At 40.1% G+C, this 22,348-nt stretch overlaps 1 protein-coding gene across 4 annotated transcripts in view; it reads left to right on the top strand.

Moving 5' to 3' along the window:
• The first annotated feature begins 12 nt into the window (after positions 1-12).
• The window catches only part of PFKFB1 (6-phosphofructo-2-kinase/fructose-2,6-biphosphatase 1), a 75,234-nt gene continuing 52,898 nt past the window's right edge, over positions 13-22,348 (top strand). Inside the window, exon 1 of one of the 4 annotated variants that reach the window (XM_081221338.1) lies at positions 13-206. Coding sequence is in view for 3 of the 4 variants with exons in the window: in XM_081221336.1 (XP_081077462.1) it covers positions 7,237-7,333 (97 nt within the window). In the remaining variant the exon portion in view is untranslated. Of the gene's footprint in view, positions 207-2,810; positions 2,899-6,867; positions 7,334-22,348 lie in introns of those variants that run through there. The other 3 variants (XM_081221337.1, XM_081221336.1, XM_081221335.1) reach the window with 3 other exon arrangements.

Below are 22,348 nucleotides of genomic sequence, written 5' to 3'. Positions count from 1 at the left end.
TTACGTGCCTGAGTCTGACTGCATTTCTACTCTGCTGAAAAGTCCCCTTGGTGCTTTCGATTACTTACAAACGAGCTTTTATCACTTTTTAAGTGGCGGAACCGCGCAGCGACCGAAGCCCCGCCTCCAGTGTTCAGACTGCACCCCTGAGTACGAAGAGGGCTGCGGCACCCAGCGACTCCGGCGTGGCTGGCGTAACCCCGCTGGTAAATGTGGGCGGGGGAATGCGCGAAGGGAACTTTGCGGCCGGAGGAGGGAGCAATAAGAAACGCACTCCATTTTGGAAATTAAGATCTTGCTGGTCGTCGGTCATCGTTTGCAAATACTTTCTCCCAGTCCTTAGGTCGTCTTTTCGCTTTGTTTATGGTTTCCTTTGTTGTGCAAAAGCTTTTAAGTTTGATTAGGTCCCATTTGTTTATTTGCTTTATTGTTTTTGCCTTGGGAGACTGATCTAAGACGATATTACCAGGAGTTATGTCTGAGAATGTTTTGCCTATGTTCTTTTTCTAAGAATTTTTTTTTATGGTGTCGCGTCTTATATTTAAGTCTTTAAACCATTTTGAATTTATTTTCATGTACGGTGTGAGTCTTCTAACTTCATTGATTTACATAAGGCTGTCCAGCTTTCCCAGCACCACTTGCTGTAGAGACTGTCTTTTCTCCGTTGTATGTTCTTGCCTCCTTTGTCCAAGATTAATTGAAAGTAGGTGTGTGGGTTTATATCCAGGCTTTCTATTCTGTTCCATTGATCTATATGCCTTTGTGCCAAAAGAATCTTAATTAAAAATGTTTAAAATGGTAAATGTTTATGTTATGTATATTTTACCATGATTTAAAAAATAATAATAAAAGGAATGAGGAACCATCACCTCTACCTAGTTCCAAAACATCACCCCAAAGGGAAATACATACCCATTACGCATTAAGCAGTTAGTACCTATGCCCTCCACCACCAGCACCTTTATGGCATCAATTTGCTTTCTGTTCCTGTGGGTTTACCTATTTTTGATATTTCATATAAATGAAATCTTTGCAAAATGTACTAAATACCACTTAATCATACACTTTAAAATTGTTAATTTTATGTTCAAATTTACCTCAATTTTTTAATGCATATACACACTACAATATATAAAATAGAGAAACAACAAGGACCTACTATACAGCACAGGAACTCTACTCAATACTCTGTAATAACCTGTATGGGAAAAGAATCTGAAAAAGAATAAACAGTATATGATGATTTTGCTGTATACCTGAAACTAACAACATTATAGATCAACTATACTCCAATATAAAGTATTTTTTAAAAGGGGGGGAATAATGAAATGTTCTATGTGTAGTCATATGGAAAGGTCCCAAAACATATTGGGGGGTGGCAGGCTGCAAAATAGTGAGTATTGAACCTTTTCAATAAACCACGGGGAAAATGAGGGGAAAAAAGAAGCACTCTAATGGAGTAAGATTTAGAAGAGGGCCTCTGGCTTTATTGGGCTGGGGGAGGGAGATGGGGAAGCTGTATCAAGCCCACCCTGTAGTCATTATTTGTCTTGGGCCTTATAGCATCCCTTAGGATGTGGCCTGACAGGTACTTTCTCTTTGCTCCATTTCTCAGATGATTAAAATCAAGGCCAAGAGAGTTTAAGTGGGCTACCCAAGTTCCAGAGCAGCACTGTCTTCCAATATAACCCATGGCTCTTCCATATGCATTATCTCATTTCATTATCAGGGCAACACTCTAAGGGGCATTGAGGCTAAGAGAGGTTCAGTGAATTCACCCCAGTATCACAGAAGCAGTAGAGCCAGGATTCAACCTCTGTCTTAATCAGCTCAAGGAATACTTTCCTGAGTAAGTTTTTTCTAACCTCCCCAGTTAGATATTTTCCTCTGGGCCCCCACACCACCCTATGGTCCATTCCGTCACAGCACTTACAATGCACAGCTACCACTGATTTCTATTTCTGTCACTAGACTGCCAACAGCTTGAGAGCAATGACCATATCTGATTCATCTTGTTAGCCCCATCCCCTAATATAGCGCACAACACATATTAGGAGTTAATAAATATTTGTTGAATGAATGAACAAATAAAGGGCAATAGCAAGAGCATCAACAGGTTAGTGACTTGTTTTTGGTAACATAGAAATAATAGACATGCCCAATGTCCAGGGAAAAGCATAACTTCGCATCCTTAGGTTCCTCACCCAGAATTGTGGCATAATTACTTTCCCCCCAGAATTCCCTAGCCTTAAAACCATCATTCTCAGTGTCTGCAAAAAAGACCCAAAGAGCTGCTTTTCCTCCTGGAGGACTTAAAGGTTACATTCCAGTTGTTGCCATCAGAAAATAGCCCTGCAATTAAAATTAAGATGTTGGTGCTTTAAGCTTTTCCATGTTTTGGTGGTTATTGGCTTAGGATTAAGTCCCAAGAGTGGAATAATTAGGACAAAGGAAATGAACATTTTTATTGCTCTTGCTTCATGTTGCCAAATCACTTTCCAGTAGGGGATCGTGCTGATTTACACTGAAGACCAATCTGAACCAGCCCCAAGGAAATCCAGATCTTGCCTGTTTACATTGTTGGTTTTCATTTCCCCATTCTGCAGTAGCTTGTTAATATTAGTTCTGACCTTTGGGGCAAGGCGAACACATGGTTGGCCTGAAGAGAAAAGGCTCTGGGTGACTCAGGAACTTCTTTGGCAGCTGATATTTCAACAGCGGGCACACACCCCCTCTTACCAAGGGTACTTCCCCAGCCTTCCCAGGGAACCAACGAGTGCCTCCAGGCTCCCTGCTTGATGCCACTCTCTGGACCTGCTTTGGGGGTCTAAATGCAAGAGAGCCGTGTGTCGTGTGTTGGATAACTAGCGATGGAAGAAAAAACCTCTAGGAGAACAGGTAGGTGAAACAGAAGGAAAAATAGATAGGAGTTAACACAAACCCAAATCCATTCTTTAGGCTCTCTGGAAAGTTTTCTTGGAATAGGTGGTCACTCAAACTGTTCACTAAAGTGTGTGGGAAGTTGGGGATAACATGATTTCTATATCTCATTATCTATCATCCATTCTGACCTGTCTTTGTGGAACTCTGGCCCAAAGGGCAGTTCCCTAGCACTTTAGAAGTCTCTCTAACATGCTCTAGTCCAGTTTTGAATGAACTGGATGATAGAGATTGTATCTCTTACCTCCCAATTGGTGTATAAAGTAGGGCTGGTTTGCTGTGGCACTTTAAACAAGCCTTTTAGCTTCTCTGGGCTTCAATAGCCTCCTCACCAAAATGGAAATTGAAGTCCCTCCTATTTCCCTCAGAGGACTGTCACAAGGTGAAGAGGAGTGGGATGACAGGAACTAAAGCTCTTCTGAAATATTTCAGGACTTCCGTGCTCTGTCTTAGTGATCCTACTTTCTCTGTAGCCTCCACAGGCAATACCACCCATAACCCTCCAGCTGCTTTTCTCCCTGAGTGACTATGGTCTGTGGAGGGCTACTCCTAGGACTAGGATAGAGCAAACCTTGGGCCCCAGGCATGGGGCTGAAAGTAGTGGGGGGATGGTGGGCCAGGGCAGTGGCCAAGAAGGAAGTGGATCCTAGGCTGCTGCCACAGAAGGCCTGATATTCACATATAGGCACCTGACCTGTAAGCATGCAATCTCCCCTCCTCACCCTAACACAAATGCATTCACACCCACACACTCCAAGAATTACCAATTTGTGATTTTGATACCCATCAGTACTGTCTTGATACTGCTTTTAATGAGATTCTCCCATACACTCCATACTTTGGGAGGATGGTCAGGATCTGTGGGCCACAGGTAGTCACACTTTATGCTTTTCCTCCATAGAGTTAACCCCAAATTAGAATTTGTGACTCAGCTCTTGGTCTTGAGTGAGTCTCTGATACTGAGTGAACAATTTTTTCTATAACCAGTTAATTGGAACTTTTTCCTTTGGTGGGGGGACTTCATTCTTTTGTTCTTTCTGTTCTGCCCCGTTCAGGGTTGAGAAACTTTCTAGATCCTACTACCACCTTCTACCTTCAGACCAAGTTAGTTCCCCCACCCAGTTCCCTGGATAGCTCTCTTTTATAAAATTTACCGTGTTGAATGGGGAGTATTTGTACACATGTTCATCTCATCTAGGGCAGAGAGATGTAGATTGAGCAAGTCTCCTCTGTGCCAGGGCCTGAGCTGGACACCTGGAAACAGATCACAGATAACTGAGATCCAGTCCCCATCCTTAAGGAGCTCACAGTCTAGTAGGAAAGTAGACCGGTAAAAGGTGGATACTTGCTCAGATAAACAGAAGCATATAGGCAATGTGGGAACCAAAGCCAAGGCTTCTCAGAGGAGGTGAGCATTGAGCCTGGCCTTGAAGAGTGAGTCAGATTTCACTGAGAATGGAAGGGAAGAGAAGGCATTCCAGGCTGAGCAAAGGTCCAGAGGCAAAAAAGTACACAGTAAGTTTGGGGGCCTAGTGAGCCAGCTGGCACAATTTAACCACAGGGCTCTAAAGAGAGACATGACTGGAGAGACAGGTTTGATTGAGAAGAGCCAGGGCTGAGGACTTCCCATAAAGCTTGTTTAGTTTTCTTACTTCTGGGGATCAGAATTGATAACAGTGGTTAAAACACACACACACGCACACGTGCGCGCGCACACACACACACACACACATAGTTCCAGGTAGTTTTAAGTTGGGTTTTCAAGCCTGGACCCCAAGTTTACCCTTTCAGACCTTGTCAAAAGCCCTTTAAGCTCCTATCTCAGATTTCCTGCTGCTAAATTTATCTTTCTGCCTCTTGGCAGGGTCATGAGGACAAAATTGTAAACATAGAAGAGGGGTTCACGTGACTGGATTGATTACCTCGGACAAGCCACTTTCCCTCCCTAGACTTCAGTTTCCCTGTGAGGTTAGTGAGAATGTTTGGAAGGAGCAACTATGATGAGGAATATGTTTCTTTGTGGGCCATGGAAAACATACATGTTCATACATACAAAACATACATAATTCAGATTATTAGCCTTAGCAGAGTGATACCAGTTAGGAGACTTATTAGGATTAAGAGAGTCGCATCTCTTCCAAACTCTAGTTCTAAGACTCTAAATGTTCTGAGCTAATCTAGAAGACCACATTCTTAAATCAAGCTTGATTGATCAGTTAACCAAAGAAAAATCCTGGACTGGAGAAATCGGATCCCCAGTGTTCTATTTCTGACTTGGTGACTTAATTTACTATAAGATCTTAGGAAAATACTTCCCTCTCTAGGCCTCCATCTTCTTACCTGAGAGGGTTGGATGCAATGATTTCTAGGGGACTTCTGTATCACAAAACCAAAAAAGTAAAAGTGAATTCATCTTTCTAACTGATTGGCATGAGCTCTTTATTTATTATAAATGTTAACCCTTTGTCATAATTTTGTAAGTTTCCTTTACTGAGCGTTTCCTAAATGCTCAGCATTACACCAGAAGTTGCATATTAGCCAAAGAGGTAACTGATCTTTTACTTCACAAAGGGAATCAGAGTGTTAGGTAGTATATAATGAACATTTTCCAGGTTACTTTATATGTGTTGACACATTGACTCTTCAACAACCCTAAGGGAGTAGGTACTCTTATGAGATGAAAACACCACAGCACTGAAAAATTAAGTCTTCTACCCAGGGTGTCATAGCAAGGGGCAAAGGTGGGATTCCACTCCAGTAATGCGACTCCAGAGCCCATTGCTTTTAACCACTGTGATCCACTGCCTCAGTAGATTCATTTAGAAGGGCAGGCTTTGAAATGTATTGAAAGTTTGGTATGATTTATACACAACAACTGGAGGGAATCTAACCCTTATGTAGACTAGGATCCTGAGAATGTATTTTAGGGAACTTCTTAAAAGGCAAAGTGGAGCTGAGAGCATTGGAGGTCAGGGATTGGAGATTGCTATCCCCATGAGATTGCCCCAGTGTTGCCCAGCTCAGTGGAAGAAATTGAGCTTCCTTGTAGCCAATCACTGGAGGTTCATCAAGGGGTGGGAAGGTTGCAAAACAATGAAGTAAGAGCACACTTGGACATCTTCCAGGTAAGCTATGCTGTTAGATGAGTACTACACATAAAAGCTTCAAAACAACCGGGGGATGGGGGAGGGTAAAGCAGAGACATCTGGGTAGGATGGCTCTGGCCTATGGACTTGTCCTACTTTGAGGCCATTGCTCCCAACTCACCACACTCTGCCTGCTGCAGCCTCCCCCTTAAGCCTCCATCCCCATGACTTGGCATGAAGAACTTTAGTCTGGTTCTGGGTCAGATCACAATGCCTTTCTCCCTAAGGGACCTGATGGCAGTTGGCAGTCATGTGAACAGTTCTTCTCATCTCTCCCCCTAGCAATGGCTGCATTCACTTCTCTTCCCAATGTGTCCGATTTACTCTGATTTATTTAACTTTGGCTGGAGAGAGCATAAAGATGATCAGATAGTGCCCATCTCTCCAAGAGTGTCCTGGGCAGCACATTTTAGGAGAGAGAGGCCCTTCGGTAGGAAAGGTAGCAGAATTCAGGGAAGACAAGGGTTGCAATGCCATTTGTGGGGGAGGGCATAGAGGCAGTAAACCTTCCACTTCCAGTTCAGACCTAAGATTGCTAGCTCAAAACATTGTGCTTTTCAGTAGGGACTTTATGTTTGTGCGTTTGTACTTGGGAATCTTGCATTTCTGATGTAGATATCTGTTTCTGGGTTGGAACTTGACATTCTACTTGGGCCTGTTTTTTATTTTGAAGTTATGAAAGCTGCTGAGATCTGCCTGCATCACCTTTGCCTCCCCACCCCACACAGGATATAAGCACATGATCTTCGGCCTTTTATTTGCATACTCTACTAGTCCTGTCTTCATTGGAGGGAAGTGACTGGCCAGACATGGGCTGTCTTGCTGGCTGCCTTCCTTGTTGGGCTCCAACTTATCTCCTATGTACACAGCCCTTGGAGTTCAGAGGCCTCTGCTGACCTCTGTCTAACCTCTCCTCTGCACCCAAGCCCCCACTGGTACATACAGGAGCAGAGGCAGACAAGGCAGGCAATGACTAGGAGACAGGAGAGGGGCTGGAGACAGGCTGCTAGAGGGCTCAGAACCCCAGCACCTCCCTGTCCCAACTCTGTCTACCACCTGCTGTGACCACAGCAACAGAAGAGACAGCTAATAAGACAAAGTGAGGCCCGGTACCTTGAGGACAGTGGTGTCATTAGCTGCGACGCCTAAGATGTCTCGAGAGATGGGAGAACTCACCCAAACTAGATTGCAGAAGATCTGGATTCCACACAACGGTGGCAACAGCAGGCCGCAACGCAGGAGGGGCTGTAAGTGGGGTTTGCTTCCGTGGGCTTCAAGGTGGTGGTGGTAGAGTGGATGTAGAAGAGCAAAGGACATGCCCCCCAACCACCCCCCACCCCAACCTGAAAGTTGGAATAGATGAGCAGCTGGATGAAATAGCTGTAGGATAGATAACAAGAGGTTAATGTCAAAAAGGTAGAGAAAGACAGACAGAAAGAGAGAGATGAAGACAGAGAAAGAATGAGGATTATATAAAAACCATCTTAATCAGAGGGATTTTTGACTAGGAATTTTTTCTTTCTTACCCAGAGCTTGTCTGGAATACTTCTTGTTTGAAATTTGATGTTTCTAGTTCAGTGTTAGCCTAAATGTTTTATTTTGGTGACATCAGTGAAGTGGCTGGAAATTAGTACTGTCTGATAGTGCTTGGGTGAAATAAGGTGATGGTTCCTGGCATTGTTTCTCAGAGGACAGGTGCAGGGTACACAACAGTACCGTATCATTGGTCGGTTTTGCTCCTCCCCTTTCTCAGGCCTCTTCTAATAAGCCTCTGACTGGGTTGGGAAAGGCTGGGTGTCCTGTCTCCTGAATTGCCTTCTTGGCATATATGGACACTTTTGCTGCTCTGGGGAGTTGAGGGAGAAGACATTCAGGGAAAGCCTGCTGGTGTAATGTTCACTTTGAAAATTGAAGAAAGAGCAGGTTCAAAGGGGAAGCAAACAAAACCTGTAAAATATATTTTTTAAGTAGAATATACCATTTCCCATAGATAACAGAGTACAGTTGCGGATCAAGGTGCTGCCAGCCCAAGAATTTTGGCCTGAGGAGCCATAAGGTGTGCAGAGATAAGACAGCTGTGGAGTGTGGGACCCAGACATCTCAAGGACCAGCTGACCAAGCTTCCACTATGCTAATGCTAGAGGAGGTCCAGGCTCAGGGCTAGTGAGGGGAGGATCCAGGAAGATGTAGGATGTCAAATATACTATGTAGAATGGAGGGTGTGGATAGAGGGAGAGGGGTAAAAACCAACCTCCTGTTCTTCCTCCTCCTCTCCACCAGCAGTTTCAATCTCTCATCTGGTGATCTAGGAGCCTGGATGAGACTGAGAATTACACCCCACCCTCACTCACCAAGCCACTCTTTACTCTTTCTAAGGGGCTGTTGGGTTTAGCTGGCAAGCAGGCAAGCCACTCTCTGCATACCTGGGTCCTCCATTGTTAGGACCCTTATATTCCTGGGAACTCTGACTTTCAGGTTGGATAAATAATAGATATAAATCACCTATTATAGTGTTTGTCATATAGAGGGTGCAAAATAAATATGTGCTCACTTTATTTCTGAGCCCGTCTTTCCTCAGCTGTAAGACAGAATTAATACCTACTTTCCCATGTTGTTGAGGTGATTCAGTGGTTCAGACTGCCTAGCTTTGAGTCCCAGCTCTGCCACCTCCTGCCTCTGTGACCTTGGACAATTCTCTTAACTTACCTCTCCTTCCATTTCCTCATCTGTCAAAAGAAGTTAGTAATAGTGTTGTGAAGATTAGAGAGCTAAAGCATATAAAATGCTTAGAAGAATGTCCAGTGCATAGTAAATACTCAATAAATATTATTATTATTATTATTATTATTTAAACAAGAAGGTGGGTGTGTGGTCTTTTTGCCCATCATATCCCCAGCATCAAGCCTGAAGCCTGGCACATAGCAAATTCTCAGTAAATGGTCGCTCTGTGCTACGTCCACCCTACCACTCACCATAGCCAAGCATGGGGCTCTATGTATACAAGACAGTAACTCATTAGTGATTGACTGAATTATGTCAGACCGCAGATATAATAAACTTAGATAGTGCCCTGGGCAATGTCTGCCTCACCTCCGTTGCTGAGGAGGCCAGGCTATTTACCCCAGAAAGATCTGAATTAATTCCTGCTTGGAGCATCCTCTCTCGAAGACCTGCCCACCCCCACAGTGGGCAGTGGGGGAGGGGAGGCACACAATCACTTAATGACTGTTTTGAGAATTAAATGCATTAACGTGTGTAAAGTGCTTGAACAGCTGTGTATATTCATCTGTGACTTGGTTTTTCGCATTCAGTGTTATGTTTTTTTGTGCCATGTATAATATTTTTGCATGCAGTTGTAGTTTGTTTATTCTCCTTGCTGTGTAATATTACATTTTGTGAATATCCCATGATTTACTTATCCATCTTACTATTGATGTACCTTTAGGTAGTTTCGTTTTGGGTTATAAACAATTATGCAATGAGGATTTTTGTCCCCATACACACACACACACACACACACACACACACAACTTTTGGGATTTTGATTGGAATTACAGTCAATCTGTATATCAATTTAAGGATAATTAACATTTTGTGATATCGAGTCTTCTGTAAACATGGTGTGCCTCTCTATTTAGACTTTTTTGATGTTATTTGAGTGAAGTTTTATAAGTTAAAAGGGCTTATACATCATTATAAGACTTTATTTGCTTATTTTGTTGCTATTGTATACCTTTTTAGAAAATTACATTTTATACCAATTTATTGCTAATGAGTACAAATATAATTGTGGGGTTTTTTGTATATTGTATTTGCAACTAGCAAACCTGATAAACTTTCTTATTAATTTTGATAATTTATATGTAAATGACAGTTTTCTTTTTTCCCTTCCAATCCTTATTTTTTTAAATCTCTTTTCTTATATTACTGCACTGCTAGGACCTCCTACCTTCAATACATGCACACCAACGTCGAATAGAAATGTTAGTATTGTGCATGTTTATGTTGAACCTAATTTTAAAGGTAATGCTTTTAAAGTTTCACCATTGAGTAAGTTTGCTATAATTTTTTTTTGTAGATACCATTAACAGGTTAAGAAAGTTCCAGTTTGTTCTTAGTTTGCCAATAGGATTTTTTTACTCCTATCTACTTTATTTACTATTATTATTATCCAATAATAATTATTTAACAGAAGATTTACCTTCTTAGCAATTTTTAATGTGTACAATATTATTAACTATAGGCAGTATGCTGTACAGTAGATTTCTAAGATGAATTTTTCTTGCATAACCAAAACTTTGTACCATTTGACTAATACCTTCTCATTTCCCCTGCCCCATCCCAGCCCTTAGCAACCACCATTCTATTTTTTGCTTTTATGAGTTTGACATTTTTAGATCCTTCACATATGTGGTATCAAGCAGTATTTGTCATTCTGTTCTTGGTTTATATCACTTAGTATAATATTCTCCAGTTTCATCCATGGTGTTGCAAATGGCAGGATTTCTTTCTTTTTAAAGTTTGAATAATATTCCATTACATATATGCATGTATATGTACATTTTCTTTATCCATTCATTCACCAGTGGGCACTTAGGTTACTTCCATATCTTGACCATTGTGAATAATGCTGCGGTGAATATGAGAGTGTAGGTATCTCTTTGAGATCCTGATTTCAATTTCTTTGGATATATACCCAGAAAGGAGATTGCTGGATCACATAGTAGTTCTCTTTTTAACATTTGGAGGATTCACCATACTGCTTTCCATAGCAACACCGATTAATATTCCTACCAACAATGTATGAGGTTTCCCTTTATTTCCACATCCTTGTCAACAGTTGTATTTAATTTTTTTAAGATAGCCATCCTAACTAGTGTAAGATGATATCTCACTGTGGTTTTGATTTGCATTTCCTTGATAATTGATGATGTTGAGCATCTTTTCATATACCTGTTGTCCATCTGTATGTCTTCCTTATAGAAATATCTATTCAGGCTCTTGCCCATTTTTAAAGTAGGTATTTGGTTTTTGGCTGTTGGGTTGTAGTAGTTCCCTATATATTTTGGATATTAACTCTTTATCAGATATAAGGTTTGCAAACATTTTCTACCATTCCACAGGTTGGCTTTCATTTTGTTGTTTCCTCTGCTATACAGAAGTTTTTAATTTGATATAATCCTACTTATCAGGATTTTTTAAAGATGAGTAGATGTTGAATTTTATAAACATGCTTTCTGTATCCACTGAGATGACAGGTTGATTTTCTATTTTAATCTATTAATGTGAATTACATTAGAGATTTTTCTTGTTTGGAACTTATCTTGCAATCCTAAGATAAATAAAAACTGCTGGATTTAGTTCATTAATATTTTGTTCAGGAATTTGGAATTTTGTTTATGAATGAGAGTGACCTGTACATTTTCCATTCTCATAGTTCCAGGTCCCTGTTTGACTTTTGTGTCATAAAATGAAGTGGGAACTATTTCCTTTCATTCTATTTTCTCACAGAGTTTGCCCAAGGAACTATTCGTTCTTTAAATATTTAGCACAACTTCCAGGTAAAAACATCCGAGCTTGGTGTCTTCTTGTAAGAAAAATTTTAATGGATACAGCCTTTTAAATAGCTATAGAATCATTCCAGTTTGCTGTTTCTTCTTGTCAGTGTTGTTAAATTATGGTTTTCTAGGAATTTTTCTATTTCATGTCATTTTTCAAATTTATTTGCATAAACTTCTTATCTCCATCTTTTTAAAAATCCCTGTTGCATTTATATCCTCTTATCCTTGTTTGTTTGTACCTTCTCTTTCTTCCTCTTGATCAATCTTGCCAAAAGTTTGTCACTTTTATAAGTTTTTTAAAATAGTCAACTTTTGGCTTTCTGATTCTTTCTGTGATGTCCTTTGTTTTTTATTTAGCTATTTTCCTTATCATTATTCTTTTCTTTTCACTTTACTTGGATTTATTCTGTTGTTCTTTTTTTAATTTCTGGAGTTGGATGCACAGCTTATTAATGTTCAGACTTTCTTCCTTTTGAATATAAGCATCTGATTGTATAATTGGCCTAATAAACAGGGCTGATATTCCAAAGATGCACAATTGTATGGACATATGAATTTTTAAAATATTTCCAGACCATTTGGTAAATAGGCACTGCTCCAGGCTTTCTTAGTTTATCCATCACTTACCCAGTTGCTCTGGCCACCTCAGTCCCTTTCCCAGGACTGCTAAAACCTACAGATTATCATCTAGCAACTAAAGGGTTAATGCCTGACACAGAAGGAGGCCTCTACCAATTGGTGCCAAGCCCTTGGGCCAGCTTCTGTTTTGACAGATCAGTGCCCTTGCCATTTCCAGTTTAATTCCATTCTCCTTAGAGAACAAACTTTGTATGATTTCAATTGTTTGAAATCTATTGAGATTTGCTTTATGGACCAACGTGTGATAACTTTTGGTAAAAATTCCATGAGAACTTGAAAAAATGCACATTTTACAACTGGGTTCAGAGTACTATATACTTCAATTAAGTCATGTTTGTTAATCTGGCTCAAATGCTCTATATTCTTCCAGGATGTTGTCTGCTTGTTGATATGGAAAATTTGTTAATGTCGCCTTGTAACTATGTCAATTTTGAAGCTTTGTAAATAGTTCCAAATTTAGAATTGCTGTATATTTCTGGTATATTGAATATTTATCAATGTGTAAGGAAATTATTTCTGGTAATCTAGTATCATTGGCATTTTGTCCTACAATTTTTTTCCCTGATATTAATATATATGTATATATATTTGCTTTATTTAGCTTTATATTTGCCTGGTATATCTTTCTTACACTTTTTAAAAATGTTTTTAACCATTTTTATTGCAGTAAGTTAATTTACAATGTTGTTAGTTTTAGTTTCAACTGTACAGCAAAGTGATTCAGCATATGTATATATGTATTCTTTTTCAGATTCTTTTCCATTATAGGTTATTACAAGATATTGAATATAGTTCCCTGTGCTATACAGTAGGCCCTTGATGTTTATCTATTTTATATACGCTTGTATATGTTAATCCCAAACTCCTAATTTATCTCTCACCCTCACCCCTGTTATCCCCTTTGGTAACCATGTTTGTTTTCTATGTTTGTGAGTCTATTTCTGTTTTGTAAATAAGTTCATTTGTATCATTTTTAGATTCCACTTATAAGTGATCTCATATGATATTTGTCTTTCTCTGTCTGACATACTTCACTTAACAGTATAATCTCTAAGTTTATCCATGTTGCTGCAAATGGCATTGTTTCATTCTTTTTTATGGCAGAGTAATATTCGATTGTATATATGTACCACATCTTCTTTTTTTTTAATTTTAATTTTTTATTTTTTTCTGCTTTATAAGAAATTTAATCAGTTATACATATACATATGTTACCATATCCCCTCCCTTTTGCGTCTCCCTCCCACCCTCCCTAACCCACCCCTCCAGGCGGTCACAAAGCACCGAGCTGATCTCCCTGTGCTATGCGGCTGCTTCCCACTAGCTATCTACCTTACGTTTGGTAGTGTATATATGTCCATGCCGCTCTTTCGCTTTGTCACAGCTTACCCTTCCCCCCCCATATCCTCAAGTCCATTCTCTAGTAGGTCTGTGTCTTTAGTCCTGTCTTACCCCTATGTTCTTCATGACATTTTTTTTTCTTAAATTCCATATATATGTGTCAGCATACAGTATTTGTCTTTCTCTTTCTGACTTACTTCACTCTGTATGACAGACTCTAAGTCTATCCACCTCACTACAAATAGCTCAGTTTCGTTTCTTTTTATGGCTGAGTAATATTCCATTGTACATATGTTCCACATTTCTTTACCCATTCATCCGATGATGGACACTTAGGTTGTTTCCATCTCCGGGCTATTGTAAATAGGGCTGCTATGAACATTTTGGTACATGTCTCTTTTTGAATTATGGTTTTCTCAGGGTATATGCCCAGTAGTGGGATTGCTGGGTCATATGGTAGTTCTATTTGTAGTTTTTTAAGTAACCTCCATACCGTTCTCCATAGTGGCTGTACCAATTCACATTCCCACCAGCAGTGCAAGAGTGTTCCCTTTTCTCCACACCCTCTCCAGCATTTATTGTTTCTAGATTTTTTGATGATGGCCATTCTGACTGGTGTGAGAGGATATCTCATTGTAGTTTTGATTTGCATTTCTCTAATGAGTAAAGATGTTGAGCATCCATTCATGTGTTTGTTGGCAGTCTGTATATCTTCTGTGGTGGAATGTCTATTTAGGTATTCTGCCCATTTTTGGATTGGGTTGTTTGTTTTTTTGTTATTGAGCTGCTTATAAATTTTGGAGACTAATCCTTTGTCAGTTGCTTCATTTGCAATTATTTTCTCCCATTCTGAGGGTTGTCTTTTGGTCTTGTTTATGGTTTCCTTTGCTGTGCAAAAGCTTTGAAGTTTCATTAGGTCCCATGTGTTTATTTTTGTCTTTATTTCCATTTCTCTAGGAGGTGGGTCAAAAAGGGTCTTGCTGTGATTTATGTCATAGAGTGTTCTGCCTATGTTTTCCTCTAAGAGTTTGATAGTGTCTGGCCTTACATTTAGGTCTTTAATCCATTTTGAGCTTATTTTTGTGTATGGTGTTAGGGAGTGATCTAATCTCATACTTTTACATGTCCCTATCCAGTTTTCCCAGCACCACTTATTGAAGAGACTGTCCTTTCTCCACTGTACATTCCTGCATCCTTTATCAAAGATAAGGTGACCATATGTGCGTGGGTTTATCTCTGGGCTTTCTATCCTTTTCCATTGATCTATCTTTCTGTTTTTGTGCCAGTACCATACTGTCTTGATTACTGTAGCTTTGTAGTATAGTCTGAAGTCAGGGAGCCTGATTCCTCCAGCTCCATTTTTCGTTCTCAAGATTGCTTTGGCTATTCGGGGTCTTTTGTGTTTCCATACAAATTGTGAAATTTTTTGTTCTAGTTCTGTGAAAAATGCCAGTGGTAGTTTGATAGGGATTGCATTGAATCTGTAGATTGCTTTGGGTAGTAGAGTCATTTTCACAATGTTGATTCTTCCAATCCAAGAACATGGTACATCTCTCCATCTATTTGTATCATCTTTAATTTCTTTCATCAGTGTCTTATAATTTTCTGCATACAGGTCTTTTGTCTCCTTAGGTAGGTTTATTCCTAGATATTTTATTCTTTTTGTTGCAATGGTAAATGGGAGTGTTTCCTTGATTTCACTTTCAGAGTTTTCATCATTAGTATATAGGAATGCCAGAGATTTCTGTGCATTAATTTTGTATCCTGCAACTTTACCAAATTCATTGATTAGCTCTAGTAGTTTTCTGGTACCATCTTTAGGATTCTCTATGTATAGTATCATGTCATCTGGAAACAGTGACAGCTTTACTTCTTCTTTTCCAATTTGGATTCATTTTATTTCCTTTTCTTCTCTGATTGCTGTGGCTAAAACTACCAAAACTATGTTGAAGAAGAGTGGTGAGAGTGGGCAACCATGTCTTGTTCCTGATCTTAGTGGAAATGGTTTCAGTTTTTCACCATTGAGGACGATGCTGGCTGTGGGTTTGTCATATATGGCCTTTATTATGTTGAGGAAAGTTCCCTCTATGCCTACTTTCTGCAGGGTTTTTATCATAAATGGGCGTTGAATATTGTCAAAAGCTTTCTCTGCATCTATTGAGATGATCATATGGTTTTTCTCCTTCAACTTGTTAATATGGTGTATCACGCTGATTGATTTGCGTATATTGAAGAATCCTTGCATTCCTGGAATAAACCCCACTTGATCATGGTGTATGATCCTTTTAATGTGCTGTTGGATTCTGTTTGTTAGTATTTTGTTGAGAATTTTTGCATCTATGTTCATCAGTGATATTGGCCTGTAGTTTTCTTTCTTTGTGACATCCTTGTCCTTTTTTGGTATCAAGGTGATGGTGGCCTCGTAGAATGAGTTTGGGAGTGTTCCTCCCTCTGCTATATTTTGGAAGAGTTTGAGAAGGATAGGTGTTAGCTCTTCTCTAAATGCTTGATACAATTCGCCTGTGAAGCCATCTGGTCCTGGGATTTTGTTTGTTGGAAGATTTTTTATCACAGCTTCAATTTCAGTGCTTGTGATTGGTCTGTTCATATTTTCTATTTCTTCCTGATTCAGTCTTGGCAGGTTGTGCATTTCTAAGAATTTGTCCATTTCTTCCAGGTTGTCCATTTTATTGGCATAGAGTTGCTTGTTGTAATCTCTCATGATCTTTTGTATTTCTGCAGTGTCAGTTGTTACTTCTCCTTTTTCATTTCTAATTCTATTGGTTTGAGTCTTCTCCCTTTTTTTCTTGATGAGTCTAGCTAATGGTTTATCAATTTTGTTTATCTTCTCACAGAACCAGCTTTTAGTTTTATTGGTCTTTGCTATCGTTTCCTTCATTTCTTTTTCATTTATTTCTGATCTGATTTTTATGATTTCTTTCCTTCTGCTAACTTTGGGGTGTTTTGGTTCTTCTTTCTCTAATTGCTTTAGGTGCAAGGTTAGGTTGTTTATTCGAGATGTTTCCTGTTTCTTAAGGTGGGATTGTATTGCTATAAACTTCCCTCTTAGAACTGCTATTGCTGCATCCCATAGGTTTTGGGTCATCGTGTCTCCGTTGTCATTTGTTTCTAGGTATTTTTTCATTTCCTCTTTGATTTCTTCAGTGATCACTTCGTTATTAAGTAGTGTATTGTTTAGCCTCCATGTGTTTGTATTTTTTACAGATCTTTTCCTGTAATTGATATCTAGTCTCATAGCATTGTGGTCAGAAAAGATACTTGATACAATTTCAATGTTCTTAAATTTACCAAGGCTTGATTTGTGACCCAAGATATGATCTATCCTGGAGAATGTTCCATGAGCACTTGAGAAAAATGTGTATTCTGTTGTTTTTGATGGAATGTCCTATAAATATCAATTAAGTCCATCTTGTTTAATGTATCATTTAAAGCTTGTGTTTCCTTATTTATTTTCATTTTGGATGATCTGTCCATTGGTGAATGTGGGGTGTTAAAGTCCCCTACTATGATTGTGTTACTGTCGATTTCTCCTTTTTTTTTTTTTTTTTTTTTTGCTGTACGCGGGCCTCTCACTGCTGTGGCCTCTCCCGTTGCGGAGCACAGGCTCCGGACACACAGGCTCCGCGGCCATGGCTCGCGGGCCCAGCCACTCCACGGCATGTGGGATCTTCCAGGATAGGGGCACGAACCCGTGTCCCCTGCATCGGCAGGCGGACTCTCAACCACTTGCGCCACCAGGGAAGCCCGATTTCTCCTTTTATGGCTGTTAGTATTTGCCTTATGTATTGAGGTGCTCCTATGTTGGCTGCATAAATATTTACAATTGTTATATCTTCTTGTTGGATCGATCCCTTTATCATTATGTAGTGTCCTTCTTTGTCTCTTCTAGTAGTCTTTATTTTAAAGTCTATTTTGTCTGATATGAGAATTGCTACTCCTGCTTTCTTTTGGTTTCCATTTGCATGGAATATCTTTTTCCCTACCCTTACTTTCAGTCTGTATGTGTCTCTAGGTCTGAAGTGGGTCTCTTGTAGACAGCATATATATGGGTCCTGTTTTTGTATCCATTCAGCCAATCTGTGTCTTTTGGTGGGAGCATTTAGTCCATTTACATTTAAGGTAATTATCAATATGTATGTTCCTATTCCCATTTTCTTAATTGTTTTGGGTTCGTTATTGTAGGTCTTTTCCTTCTGTTGTGTTTCTTGCCTAGAGAAGTTCCTTTAGCATTTGTTGTAAAGCTGGTTTGGTGGTGCTGAACTCTCTCAGCTTTTGCTTGTCTGTAAACGTTTTAATTTCTCCATCAAATCTGAATGAGATCCTTGCTGGGTAGAGTAATCTTGGTTGCAGGTTTCTCTCCTTCATCACTTTTATTATGTCCTGTCACTCCCTTCTGGCTTGTAGAGTTTCTGCTGAGAGATCAGCTGTTATCCTGATGGGGATTCCCTTGTGTGTTATTTGTTGTTTTTGCCTTGCTGCTTTTAATATGTTCTTTGTATTTAATTTTTGACAGTTTGATTAATATGTGTCTTGGTGTATTTCTCCTTGGATTTATTCTGTATGGTACTCTCTGTGCCTCCTGCACTTGATTAACTATTTCCTTTTCCATATTAGGGAAGTTTCCAACTATAATCTCTTCAAATATTTTCTCAGTCCCTTTCTTTTTCTCTTCCTCTTCTGGAACCCCTTAATTCAAATGTTGGTGCGTTTAATGTTGTCCCAGAGGTCTCTGAGACTGTCCTCTGTTCTTTTCATTCTTTTTTCTTTATTTTGCTCTGCAGCAGTTATTTCCACTATTTTATCTTCCACCTCACTTATCCGTTCTTCTGCCTCAGTTATTCTGCTATTGATCCCATCTAGAGTATTTTTTATTTCATTTATTGTGTTTTTAATCGATGCTTGATTCATCTTTAGTTCTTCTAGGTCCTTGTTAACTGTTTCTTGCATTTTGTCTATTGTATTTCCAAGATTTTGGATCTTGGAAATAGAATCTTGGATCATCTTTACTATCATTATTCTGAATTCTTTTTCAGGTAGACTGCCTATTACCTCTTCATTTGTTAGGTCTGGTGGGTTTTTATCTTGCTCCTTCTCCTGCTGTGTGTTTTTCTGTCTTCTCATTTTGCTTACGTTACTGTGTTTGGGGTCTCCTTTATGTAGGCTGCAGGTTCGTAGTTCCCATTGTTTTTGGTGTCTGTCCCCAGTGGCTAAGGTTGGTTTAGTGGGTTGTGTAGGCTTCCTGGTGGAGGGGAGTAGTTCCTGTGTTCTGGTGGATGAGGCTGGATCTTGTCTTTCTGGTGGGCAGGTCCACGTCTGGTGGTGTGTTTTGGGGTGTCTGCGGACTTTTTATGATTTTAGGCAGCCTCTCTGCTAATGGGTGGCGTTGTGTTCCTGTCTTGCTAGTTGTTTGGCATAGGGTGTCCAGCACTGTAGCTTGCTGGTCGTTGAGTGAAGCTGGGTGCTGGTGTTGAGATGGAGATCTCTGGAAGATTTTCGCCATTTGATATTATGTGGAGCTGGGAGGTCTCTTGTGGATCAGTGTCCTGAATTTGGCTCTCCCACCTCAGAGGCACAGCACTGACTCCTGGCTCCTCAATTTGGGATGATTTGTTGTCTATTCATGTATTCCACAGATGCAGGGTACATCAAGTTGATTGTGGAGCTTTAATCCGCTGCTTCTGAGGCTGCTGGGAGAGGTTTCCCTTTCTCTTCTTTGTTCTCACAGCTCCTGGGTCTCAGCTTTGGATTTGGCCCCGCCTCTGCGTGTAGGTCGCCGGAGGGCGTCTGTTCTTCGCTCAGACAGGACAGGGTTAAAGGAGCAGCCTCTTCGGGGACTCTGGCTCACTCAGGCCAGGCGGGAGGGAGGGGCACAGAGTGCGGGGCGAGCCTGCAGCGGCAGAGGCCGGCGTGACGTTGCAGGAGCCCGAGGCGCGCCGTGCGTTCTCCCAGGGAAGCTGCCCTGGATCCCGGGACCCCGGCAGTGGCGGGCTGCACAGGCTCCCGGAAGGGCGGTGTGGACAGTGACCTGCGCTCGCACACTGGCTTCTTGGCGGCGGCAGCAGCAGCAGCCCCAGCGTCCCACGCCCGTCTCTGGGCTCCGCGCTTTCAGCCGCGACTCGCGCCCGTCTGTGGGGCTCCTTTAAGCAGCCCTCTTAATCCCCTCTCCTCGCGCACCAGGAAACCAAGAGGGAAGAAAAAGTCTCTTGCCTCTTCGGCAGCTCCAGAGTTTTCCCGGACTCCCTCCCGGCTAGCTGTGGCACATTAGCCCCCTTCAGGCTGAGTTCTCGCCGCCAGCCCCAGTCCTCTCCCTGCACTCTGACCGAAGCCCGAGCCTCAGCTTCCAGCGCCGCCCGCCCCGGCAGGCGAGCAGACAAGCCTTTTGGGCTGGTGAGTGCCGCTCGGCAACGATCCTCTGTGCGGGAATCTCTCCGCTTTGCCCTACCCAGGTATGTGGGGAGTTTCTTGCCTTTTGGGAGGTGTGGGGTCTTCTGCCAGCGTTCAGTAGGTGTTCTGTAAGAGTTGTTCCACGTGTAGCTGTATTTCTGGTGTATCCGTGGGGAGGAAGGTGATCTCCGTGTCTTACTGTTCCTCCATCTTCCCCGGAAGTCTCTCCCCACATCTTCTTTATTCATCCATCTGCTGATGGACATTTAGGCTGCTTCCATGTCTTAGCTATTGTAAATAGTGTTGCTATGAAGATTGGAATGCATGTATATTTTCAAATTAGATTTTTATCTGGATATATGCCCAAGAGTGGGATTACAGGATCATATGGTAGCTCTATTTTTAACTTTGTAAAAACCTCCATACTGTTCTCCACAGTAGTTGCACCAATTTACATTCCTACCAACATTATAGGAAGTTTCCTTTTTCTCCACATCCTCTCCAGCATTTATTATGTGTAGATTTTTTAATGATGGCCATTCTGACTGGTATAAGAAAAATGTTTTTGATAGAGATATAATTCACCTACCATAAAACTCACCATTTTAAAGTGTACAACTTAGTGGCTTTTAGTATATTTGCATGGTTGTATACCATCATTACTAATTCCAAAACATTTCAACACCCCCCAAAGAAACCCCATACCCTTTAGTGTCGTTCCAGATTCCCCTCTCCCCTCAGCCACTGGCAACCACTAAAATCTACTTATTGTTTCCATAGTTTTGCCTATTCTGGACATTTCACATTAATGGAATCATACAATATGTGGCATTTTGTATATAGCTTCTTCCATTGGGCATAACATTTTCAAAGTTAACCTATGTTGTAGCATGTGTAGGTACTTCATTCCTTTTTATAGCTGAATAATATTCCATTATATAGATACACCACATTTTGTTTACCCATTCATGAATTGATGGAAATTTGGGTTGTTTCTGCTTTTGGCTATTATGAGTAATGCTGTCATGAACATTCTTGCACAAGTTTTTGTGTGCACATATGTTTTCATTTCTCTTGAATATATACCTAGGAGTGGAAATGCTGAGTCCTCTGGTAATTCTATCTATAATGTTTTGAGGAACTGCTATACTGGTTTTCAAAGTGGCTTCACATTTTACATTCCCAAAAGCAACATATGAGCATTCTAATTTCTCTATATCCTCACTGACATTTTTTAAATTATAGCCATCCTAAGTGTGTATGAAATGATATATCACTGTGAGTCCCATTTGCATTTTATTCATGCCTAATGATGTTGAGCATCTTTTTATGTACTTATTGGCCATTTGTATATCTTCTTTGGAGAAAAGTCTATTCAGATTCTTTGCTCGTTTTTAAACTGGATTATTTGTCTTTTTATTTGGGTTGATTTTTCCTTTTTATATTCTGGGAACTAGACTCTTGTCAAATATATGGTTTGCAAACATTTATTCCCATTCTGTGAGCTATCTTTTCACTTTTTGAAGCACAAAAGTTCTTAATTTTAATGAAGTCCAATTTACTTATTTTTTCTTTTGTTGTTTGTGTTAGGTGTCATGTACCTGAAGCCATTGTCTAATCCGAGGTCACAAAAATTTATGCCTAGGTTTTCTTCTTCTAAGACTTTTATAGTTTTAGCTCTTACATTTAGGTCTTTGACTCATTTTGGGTCAATTTTTGCATATGATGTGAGGTAGGAGTCCAACTGCATTCTCTGCATGTGGATGTTCAGTTGTTCCAGCACCATTTGTTGAAAAGACTTCTTTCTACCACTGACTTGTTTGGGCAGCCTTGATGAAAATCAGTTGACCATAAATTAGAGAGTTTATGTCTGAGTTTTCAGACCTGTTTCAATGGTTTTTATATATATATATCCTTATGCCAGTACAACACTGTCTTTATTACTGTAGTTTTTTAAATTAAGTTTTGAAATTGGAAGTGTGAGTCCTCCAACTTTGTTCTTCTTTTTCAGGATGATTTTGGTTCTTCTAGGTCCCTTGAATTTCCTTATGAACTTTAGATCAACTTGTCAATTTCTGCAAAGAAGTCAGCTGAGATTTTGATAGGGCTGTGTTGAATCTGTAGACCAATTAGAGAATACTGACACTTTAACATTATTAAGTCTTAGGTCCCTGAACATGGGTTGTTGTTCCATTTATTTAGGTCCTCTTTAATTTCAACAGTGTAAGTTTTCAGAGTATAAGTTTTGCATTTCTTTTAAGTATTCCTAAGTATTTTTGACACTATTGTAAATTGAATTGTTTTTATTAATTTCAT

Source organism: Mesoplodon bidens (assembly GCF_964165515.1).
Source record: "Mesoplodon bidens genome assembly, chromosome: X".
Classification (NCBI taxonomy): Eukaryota; Metazoa; Chordata; class Mammalia; order Artiodactyla; family Ziphiidae; genus Mesoplodon; species Mesoplodon bidens.
Note: the sequence above shows the minus strand (reverse complement) of the source record. Positions and strands in the feature narration are given on the sequence as shown.